Source organism: Protomyctophum parallelum (assembly GCF_964188405.1).
Source record: "Protomyctophum parallelum genome assembly, chromosome: 4".
Taxonomy (NCBI): Eukaryota; Metazoa; Chordata; class Actinopteri; order Myctophiformes; family Myctophidae; genus Protomyctophum; species Protomyctophum parallelum.
The window spans coordinates 19,627,607-19,638,404 of record NC_139700.1 but is presented as its reverse complement, the minus strand read 5'-3'; the positions used below and the strand labels follow the sequence as shown (position 1 = coordinate 19,638,404).

The 10,798-nt window shown below is 42.5% G+C and overlaps 1 protein-coding gene across 1 annotated transcript; it reads right to left on the bottom strand.

Annotated features, from left to right (window-relative positions):
• Nucleotides 1–3,145: 3,145 nt before the first annotated feature.
• pex11a (peroxisomal biogenesis factor 11 alpha) lies at nucleotides 3,146–8,462 on the bottom strand. Its single transcript, XM_083762626.1, is given in 4 exon segments — nucleotides 3,146–3,734; nucleotides 3,736–4,217; nucleotides 7,861–7,976; nucleotides 8,154–8,462. Coding segments are annotated over 4 exon segments (681 nt in total). The 5' UTR covers nucleotides 8,210–8,462; the 3' UTR covers nucleotides 3,146–3,707.
• Nucleotides 8,463–10,798: the final 2,336 nt, after the last annotated feature.

The following is a 10,798-nucleotide window of genomic DNA, read 5'->3' as shown; positions in this document are numbered from 1 at the left end:
TAACTATTTATTGCTTTTTATGCGTTTGTTCTTTTTGGGGTTCTTTCTTTGCACAGTTTATTCTTTTCACAAGCAAAACTCGAAGTATGGTGAAAGGGAAATGGAATATATTTTTGCAGTTTTTAATGGTGGATGCTTTATAACAAATCCATCCTCTTGAGAAATGCTTAAATGCAAAAAGTGTTTTCTTGTCTCAGTAAAATATTGACAAATAAAGCTCTTTACATCTCTGATTTTTACAAAATGTAGCTACAATGTTTCCACAAGAGGGCAGGCAGTGTTAATCCAGTAAAGAGGGTATACGTGTGACTGACATACCCGAGCTGCTACGTTTAATGTAGCAGCCTACGTATTCGTACGTAGTAGGCCTATGCTCATCATAAACTACTTTCTGGCCTTGACCCAAACAAACAATTGCATTAAACGACGTTAAACTCACTTTCCCCCTCACTTTATGCATATGAACACACCCTCTATTGAATATAAAAGTTACCGTAAAACCTATGCTTGCAGTGGGTTTCTTAGCCTCGTTATATTAACACACCTGTTGGCAACTCTTTTTTTTTTAAGTAAATGTTATTCAAAGAGTATGACATCATATGCAGTTTTCACAAAAAGAGAATACGACTCTGTTTTTTTTACATTTTCTCCCACAACTCCTTTCCCAATCCTCCCCACCCACCCACCCACCCACCATCTTTCCCCACGAGGCCAGACATACAAACAACATACAAACACAGGTATAAAACCAATAGGTTGAGTACAAAACAATACACACAACATACAGTATATACAGGTCTGTTGGCAACTCTCAGATTAAAACAGCAGGCGTTTGTATTGAAAATAATGCTCCAACCCATTCTGACCGGGCACCCATTTTGGTGTCAGCATCATGTTATGCTTTAGCTATTTAAAAATAGCAGATCTACAAGCTCATATCGCGCCACCGAGTGGCGCGATACGAGCTTGTAGGTCTGCTATTTTTGAAAAATCGAAGAGCGACTGACATTTTTAGAATCTGATCTCAGGTCAGAATGGGTTCATCAGACCAGTGTGTGTCCGGCCGAAACCTCGTATGAATCTGATCTCAGGTCAGAATGGGTTAAATAGGCCTACTACTACTCGGCAAAACAATAGGTACATTTACAGGTAAATTACTATTTAGATTTGAAATGCAGTGTTGCTATGGATAGTAGGCCTAGCTAATTCATTCTCACCTGGTGGTTTAAACATCCTCTAAGAAGACGTGTGTCGAACTTTCGACGTCCGATTGATTGATTGATTGAAGAATGTATTCTTCAATTTCAGGCGGGGAATATGAGATGTCTGATATACTTTTTAAAAGGGAAGAGACGGACAGCTTGCCCAAGAGACAGCTCACCTTGTGATGTACATGAATTATTACATTTAAAAGGGGTGAGGTGTCCTGTTACCCCTTTCAGCCTAGTAACCAACACGCATCATTGCATGGGCCTGGCAGTTTTATTTGCTTAATTTTAGAAAACCTTTGCAAATATTCACAATTCTGCCCAAAGTACTGCCCATCTTTTCTTTTTTTTTTTTGCGGCTTACGCCTTTTATTGATTTTTGAAGGGACAGACAGTAGGCTGACAGGAAACGGGAGAGAGATGGGGGGATGACATGCAGTAAAGGCCGTGTCGGGTCCGGGAGTCGAACCCGCGGCACACTGCGACTGGATTACCAGTCCGGTGCCCAGACCGTTACGCTACGGCCTGGGCCAGTACTGCCCATCTTTGACTTATTTTTAACCAAAGCATCCGCTTGACTTTTTTTTTTGCCTCTTACTTAGTTTTGACTTAAAATGGCACAAAATATTTTCAGGTGGATGTCCGTGGACAATTAAATCTGGGGTTCCTTAATGTGAAGAAATGTGGGAACCACTGGTTTAAATATTAGGAAGCAAGCCCTGTATGGCTCCGAGACCTGGCAAGGAAGTAAGGAAGCAAGCACAAATAAGCAACTACTGTACACTTTAGAAACAAGCCCAAAAAAAATTTGCAAGCGACTTTACAGAAAAGAACAAGCCAAAGGTCACTTTAAGCAGACATGGCAACACTGGCTGTAGGAAGTGAAGCACACACAAGGAGGAGCCCCAGTATCTTCCCGCTGAAATAGGTCATATGATTATGAATCTTGCTGTTGGTTGGGACCATCTATGGTTGGGACATGAGCTAGGTCACGGTGGCACTGGCCATCCATCGACGGGTACAAAAAACTGGTGCAAAACATACCCTCTTTGGCAGAGGTAAAAAATATATAAACATACAAGGAAGATACAATATATTAAAACTTTATTTCAAAATACTCTGTTACACACGCTATGTATATATTACAGATACATCATACATTTATTAAGGCTCTTTAATTTAGTAACATGATTTGCATAGATTTTATTTCGCCACAGGATTGTGAGCAAAACCTTTTCCATCACACCTTTTTCATTAATAACAATGACGCTGCAATCCAGAATTCATTTTAATAAAACATTATTTTATCCAATCTGTATGGCAGATTATGTTAATACATACCATGCAGTGGTTGGAGGTGGTCTCCCTACTTTTCCATTAAGAAATGTGGTGTTCAATATTTCCCCTGGCCAAGAAGGAATTATCTCTTGGATGAGACCCAGGTGGTAGGCCTACATGTGCAGTTATTTAGGAGTACATTTTATTCCAGGCTGCGTGTTACACACTACAGCTGTTTACACCTTTGGGTGTACACCCAAACTTCGCACATACTAGTAGTCTAATTCAGTAATCCTTTTGTCTGTGAATTTTGCATAGGGCCGCTCTTTCTCAAGTCTGCTCGTATGCAGACTTACATTAGACCAAAGCTTGCTCTTGCTGTATGTCATTGGAATTCTTTATTCTAGACTAACATGAGACGTTTGGAAAATGTCATTACACCCAAAATATGGGTGTAAAGCTTAGTGAATCAGGCCCAATGGCTGTATCAATGGCAGTGCCATGCAAATAAATAAACAAGTCCTATACTGAGCCAAATTTCAAAGATGTTTTGGCTTGTAGATTTTTCAGTACTTGATCCATGTTACTGTATAACAGTATTAACAGTCGACAAAGAAATACAATAAATGTAAAATTATTAGACCAGCCAGACAACTATACACAGTGTAAACTGGTTAAAAGTGATTTAATAAGCAGGTCCGGCCCACACAATGGCAACTGCTATCAATTTAGTCTCACTCTTCTCATATAATATCTATGTCGCACACTGAAAGAGTTCACAGCGCATGATGACAGTGGTGCACAAGTATAATTATAAATCAGACATAGTTACTGTAAATATAAACAGTGCAAAACCAACGTAGAAAGTAGAAAACAAATCTATATTCTCGTTCATTTGATCAGATCCCTAAATCAACGTAAAAATACAGTACAAAGTTTAGACATTCCAAACACTGTTGTACGAAAACAACTAAAGAAGTGAGTTGAGGAAAACTACTGCATGTTGGGCTATTTCGGTGCAGTTTGGTGTGTTTGGTCTAAGTTAAATGCCAAGATCTTAGACTAGTTGGTAGAACTGCTGGTAATGTCCTTCCATTCTGCACAAGTACATACATGATCCCAATAAAAAAGCATGTATTCCAACAACTTTGAAACCTGGTCATCATGGTTTGATTTTTAACTTGGGCTGCATGAGGGTTATTATCCCTAGTAGTGAAGACATCAGACCACAAAAGCCCACCACTCCTGCATTCGACTGGTATATACCCAACCTGTCCAATGGAATGAACAGATCGCAAATATTCTTCAACGTGTCTAAGGCAACGGCAGGGTGGCTTTTTAGGCTCTCAAACAGCACAAAAAGAAAAGCATCCAGCGGTGGAAAAAGCACCTCAGCGACCTCAGGACTGTCACTGAGGTGCCGGTCGATTTTCTGCTGAAAGCGTTTATCCCTCGCCCTCTGCACCATCAACTGGGAGATCACGTAAGCATCTCTGGTCAAGTTCATAACTAGAGAGATGAAGTAGCAGCGAGAAGCGTTCAGGCTCCAGCGGTCCTTGTTGATGTCACGGATGAGACCGACATTTCTGGCCCAAAGTACATTGTCACAGATGAAGTAGAGGGCACGGTTAACATTGGCCACTGTAAGGCACAGGCACAGCACTGGGTCAGAGAGTTGCACGGTTCGCTTGGCAGCCTCAATGGAATGTACTGTGTTCCCCAGTCTGAACACTAAAACAAAAGCACAGGACATCAAAGCAGTTGTCAATTAAATTGGAAATGTGAGATTAAATTAAAGTTTTCATTCATATTAGCCAAGATTAAGAGTTGGTGACAATAAATAAGCAAACAAACAACTCTAAATTTGTAGTCTTATTTTTTTACACACTTTATTTAAAAGATCGGGGGGACCTTCTGGCGAAAAAATTGATTAATTAATTAATTTGATTAATAAATTAAGATTAATTTGTATTATTGCTCTTGTATTGCTATTGGAGACACTGGGGGGACACTGGGGGACACTGGGGAGACACTGGGGAGGCACTGGGGGGGCACTGGGGGGACACTGGGGAGGCACTGGGGAGACATGGGGAGGCACTGGGGAGACATGGGGAGGCATGGGGAGGCACTGGGGAGGCACTGGGGAGACACTGGGGAGACACTGGGGGGGCACTGGGGAGGCACTGGGGAGACACTGGGGAGGCACTGGGGAGACATGGGGAGGCACTGGGGAGGCACTGGGCCTGGGGGGACACTGGGGAGACACTGGGGAGGCACTGGGGGGGCACTGGGGAGGCACTGGGGGGGACACTGGGCAGGCACTGGGGAGGCACTGGGGGGGGCACTGGGGAGGCACTGGGGGGGCACTGGGGAGGCACTGGGGAGGCACTGGGGGGACACTGGGCAGGCACTGGGGAGGCATTGGGAAGACACTGGGGAGACATGGGGAAGCACTGGGGAGGCACTGGGGGGGACACTGGCCAGGCACTGGGGAGGCATTGGGAAGACACTGGGGAGGCACTGGGGAGACACTGGGGAGGCACTGCAGGGGCAGTGGGGAGGCACTCAGGGGGACACTGGGGAGCCACTGGGCAGACACTGGGGAGGCACTTGGCGGAAACTGGGCAGACACTGGGCAGACACTGGGGTAGGCACTGGGGAGGTACTGGGGAGGTACTGGACATTTCATATCACACACACTATGATTCACTATCCCCCTTTTTGGAAGCTTGGCATGGCGCGATTTATTTCAAGCATGGCGCAGCGCCATGCCAACAACATTGTGCAGGAAACCCTGCAAGTAACTTCGGATACAGGTCAAGTGGGCACCTTGGACATTCACCAGCTGACATCCACCAGCTGTCTAAAAACCAAGGAATCTTTGAGAAGGAAAGGACATGGTCACGGAAGTTCAGCAAAATGCACTGGAGTCGATGAGAACTCAGTGACCAGCTCATGAACAAACACTATTTCTGAATGACTGAGACCTTTTGTGTCACAGCCCCTTGGCCTGGCCTGCAGGGCCTATGCTGTCTATATGGTGTACTGCCCTGTGTGTATTTCTCCCACAGATCACGTGGGTGTCGGCCCACCTGAGACTCCTCATTAGGTGCATTAGGAGCACCTGGCCAGTGCACCTGGAACCCTATAAAAGGTGGGCTTGCCAGCCATTCTCAGTGTCCCTCTCCAGATGACGGCACCCTACAACACCCCTTCACCATACTGACTTCCACAGCTCAAACATTCTGTAAGAATTAATTTAGTTACCTTTTGTTAATAAATTGTTATTTTGAACACTCCTCAATTTGACAAATTATGACAAAACGTATCGCTTCTGGAAAACAACAGAACATATAACACATTATTGTCTGCTGTGTTGCATTTCGATGTGTACACTGTGTAATGTTTAGAGGTATGGTATCTAAAGAGCACAAAGTACCTTTCTGAACTTAGCAAGTATCGCGAGACTTCCCACCGTTTCCTGTCTGGCTTTGGAGCCAGAAAGGATACCTGCTGCTGTTTAGATCATCAGATGAAAAGTATATACTGTGCATTCTGTGCACATCGAAAAGCAAGTGATTAGAAAAAAACCTGTGATATGTCTTCGTTTATATTCCTGAACCGAATATATGACAAAGGTCTCGATTGTTCCGAAATAATATTTGTTGGCTCCATTCACTGCCATGTATTCATTGAACTTTCGGTTTGAGTTTGGCTCCCATGAAAGTGTCCATAGCCAAATTCCAATACCCCAAATCTCGACCACTCGCTCACTCCAGCATTGCGGTGTTACAGTGAAATTAGTGTCCTGCCGAAATATGTGACCATCTTGTGGACTTCACATAACGTGGCTTAAATACCACTAGGTTGAACTCTGCTAATAAACAAACGTCAATGATTTATGTTCGGACAGACGGACACTGACATAGATATGTGATTGTCTACACATGATTGTCACATATTTTAGCAGGTCACCAATTTCACCGTAACACCACCATGCTGGGGTGGCCGAGTGTGAGTGAGCGAGTGGCCGAGATTTGGGGTATTGGAATTTGGCTCATGAAAGTGCCAGTCACGTGACTATATCCACACTTTTCCTGGGCTGTGTGTGTGCTCCAGTTCCTGTTGATTTAATTGGTCATCTGACCAGTTTCATTGGATCAAATCGACAGGAACTGGAGCACACACAGGCCAGGAAAAGTGTGGATACTTTCCTTCTCTAAGCTTCCTTGCTAAAAACCAGGAAGAGACGCCTGCCACGAGCGGCTTTTTGCAGTGTCTTAGAGTATATATGAATAGAGACGGCACCAGGAGGAAACCCTGGGGAGAAATGGACATAGTGGCCGAATTTGAATAATTGCAGCACCATCTGAAACATACAATTTGGACCATTTGCATGCTGTATCCAGAGGCTGCATCCACTCATCAGGCACCCATTTGTTTTACAGGGTGAGTGTCTCACTCCAGCTGACAGCCTACCAAACTAGCAGAATCCAAGAGACCACTCCTTCATACAACCATATCAGCAATTAAGGTCTGCAGACTCTGCAGAACTTTTTTTTTTTTTTAATAACATTAGCAATTTAGCAGTAAAAGGGGCTCTGCACCTGTTCCACCTTTCTACAATTTACCATTGTGCCATGCCAAGCAAATGTCAGTCCTTTAAATTCTCCACATTTAAAGGTATATTCAGTGATTTCACTCAAAAAACCTTAGGTTTCGTTTTTGGCTGTGGGACCCAGCCTTTCGTCCAATCAGGATAGAGTCAAAAACGAAACCTAAGGTTTTTTGACCCCCAGGGGTTAACTGGGGACAGGGAGGAACTCCTTATATGGTCAGCACACTCTATAGTAGGGAGGATTATCACAACAAAACAAAAAAATAAGTGATATTTGAATTAAGTGAAATCACTGAATATACCTTTAAAAAAAAAATATATATATATATATATATATATATATATATATATATATATATATATATATATACCAACAACTATAAACACTACACTGTACACTCCTCATTGTTGTTTTATCAATTTGTAACTCATTCATACTCCCAAGACTTGTATTTAGTTTTAGTGTATCCAGGAGATTAAGGTCTGCAGAACATTTTATTTTTTTAATAGCATTAGCAATTTAGCCGTAAAAGGGGCTCTGCACCTGTTCCACCTTTATACAATTTACCATTGTGCCATGTTCATGTACTATTGATGAATTACAACAAGCAAATGTCAGTCCTCTAAATTCTCCACATTTAAAAAATATATACCAAAAACTATAAAGACTACACTGTACACTCCTCATTGTTATTGTATCAATTTGTAACTCATTCATACTCCCAAGACTTGTATTTAGTTTACTAGCCTACTCACATTTCCGTCCAGAACTCATGTGTGATTCCAGGCTGTGGAGTTTGGTCGCCAGCTCTTTTCTCTCTGAATTGTTCCGAACTAAATATTTTGACAATGCGCAGGCATACTGGGTCGCCCTGGGAAAATATACATTACACAATTACAATACAATCGCATCTATTCTTTAGCAGCTAACTATGTTAGCAATAGCACACCATTACAGCAGCTAATTATACTCGCCACACAGCACTTAAGTTGTAGAAAAAACGCTGTTATACAAAGATATCGTCAACAGACACTTAAATTAACGTTACCTGAATATACGGTCCCGCCCTTGACTTTGATTTGAGAATTTAATAAAGGTGTCCATGGTGTAATTCCTTTGAGAACAAGTTGTTCTAGTTGGGCGGAGTAGACTGCTCAACGGTGGAACCGTGGAACAACAACTTAACCTGCTGCAACAGTTAACGCAAATTAAATGCCCTTAGTTAAGTACTGTAAGTAACTCAGTGACAACATGAACAGCAAAATAATATATCGGTGAAAATAGCCCCCAGTCCGTGTCCTGACCGGTCCTGACTGGCTGACTCTACGATACACGAAAAGCTAAGTACAGTACAGATCCTACAGGAGGATAATATGGGCACATTGGGCAGCTCGTTTCTCTACGGAACGTTTAGCGGACGGAACGGTGGTGGGGTTTAGAGGACGGACCAGTGCGTCTACTTGCTTCGCTTCTATGCTTCAGACGGTGGAAAGCCTGGTGATGCGAGGTTACTTCAGACGTAATAGATAATTACAATTACTCTGACTAACATGGGTTAGCCCTGGTCCAGTGCTAGCCCTGTAAACATGACTCTCGTATTATCATGGCAGTCATGTTCCAGGGCTAGTCCAGTGCTTACAGCGAGGGGCTAAACATGGGTTAACCTGGGGTCAACGGTCCAGAATCAGCGACAGCCTGCCATACTGGGTCGGTCTGGTTTTGCCTGTCCATATGGATGAACAGGTCATCATGACCTAAGAAGCATGACCTTTGACTGAGACACTTATCTAAGAGATACATACAGTGGGCTACATGCTATCACTCACTGACTAGCACCCGGCTTAGTGACAGTCCAATTTAATGAATCATCTATTAACTTGATAGCGGTAGCCAAGAAGCCCGGAAGCCGAGCAGGGTGTGTGTGTGTGTGTGTGTGTGTGTGTGTGTGTGTGTGTGAGGAGAATAAGCGGGAGGGGGGGGGGGGCGTTAATATATTTAGGTCAGATGGTGGAATCTGGTGATCTGAGAACTGCTGGTGAACATGTTATATATTTTGACAAGAATCTCAGGAATGTTTTTGGAGCATGACACCACCAAATTAATTTTATTATTTTTCCAATCAATTATATATCCTAACTAAATATCAAACTAGGCATTTAGGTCGAGCCACGTATCTCCGAATGCAAACCCTTTTTTATTATTATTATTTATCTTTTGGATCGCACATCGCATTATATGTGATTTGAAAAATTAAAATAAATCTCCACAAAAAATCTCCACAGCCACAGGGTGGCGCTCTGGTGTAGCAGTTTAACACCTATCTCAAATCATTGACCATGCAGCCTTTGATTGTCTTCTCGTGTGCGTGTGTGGCCCCACATTTTTATAGCGCCACCAGGAGGCTGAATTTTGAAAAACGCATGTTTTGATATGACTCCTCCAGATTCTGTCCAAAAATCCCGCAAATCGTTACACAGTATCTCTATAGTCATGCATGTGTTCAAGATGGATCTGTCCGATATTTCATCCTAATTGGCTAACATTGCCTTTCAAAGTTTGCAGGATTGGCCCGTTTTGAACAAAACTGGAGGTTATGCAATAACCATGGTTATATAAAGGATATGAGTGAATCAATTAATTTTTTCATTTTCATTTCAACCTTTATTTAGTTCTCGGAGAACACACTGAGGGCTGGGACCCTCTTTTTCAGTGGTGCCGAGATTACAACACATCAACAATGTACAGTTACAATGTAACATAACATAAAAAAAACAAGAAAACAAAACATAGATAAATAGAGTAAAATATTACTGGTAATAATAATAATAAGGGAACATTGCATAGTGCTCAATTAAAACAGGTACAGTTGATATTTACCAGCGTTGATATGTCAAGATGAAAGCGATATAGAGAAGGAAGAGAGCTGTATTTTAGTGAAGTCTGTAAGGTGTTCCAAGTGTGTGGGGCAGCGCACTTGAAGGCAGAATTTCCAGATGTAGTGGAGGCATGTATGGTCTCAAGCATCAAATATTCTTGGGAGCGTGTATGATAAGAAATGGTTTTCCATTTTAAAAGAGAATTTAAATAAGAAGGTAAGTTCCCAATTAGAGCTTTATATATAAATAAAAACCAATGTTGGTCTCTCCTTGTTGCAAGGGAGGGCCAACCAACCTTATTATATAGTATGCAATGATGAGTGTTATAGCTGTCACCTGTTATAAATCTGAGGGCAGAATGATAAACTGGGTCCAAGATTTTAAGTGTGGTAGCTGATGCGTTTCTGTATATAATGTCCCCGTAGTCCAGAGTGGAGATGAAAAGTGCTTCAATTAGTCTCTTTCTGGTAGGCCAAGGAAAGCAGGATCTGTTTCGGTAAAAAAAGCCAAGCTTCATTCGCAATTTCTTTGTTAAAATTTCAATGTGTGTTTTAAAAGTAAGTTTCTCGACCAGCCAGATCCCGAGGTATTTATAAAAATCACACACGTGTGAACTGAGTGGTGCAATTCCCCCCCCCCCCCCCCTCTCTCTCTCTCTCTCTCTCACTCTCTCTCATTAGAGACACTACCCCTCTCACTGTTTCTGGCGCCCCCTACTGCTATTATTAAGTCACATACTCGTGCTCTCACAGACAGACACACACACACACAAACAGGTACAAGGACATTGCAAGCTGGTTGTAGGAGTGGTTGCACC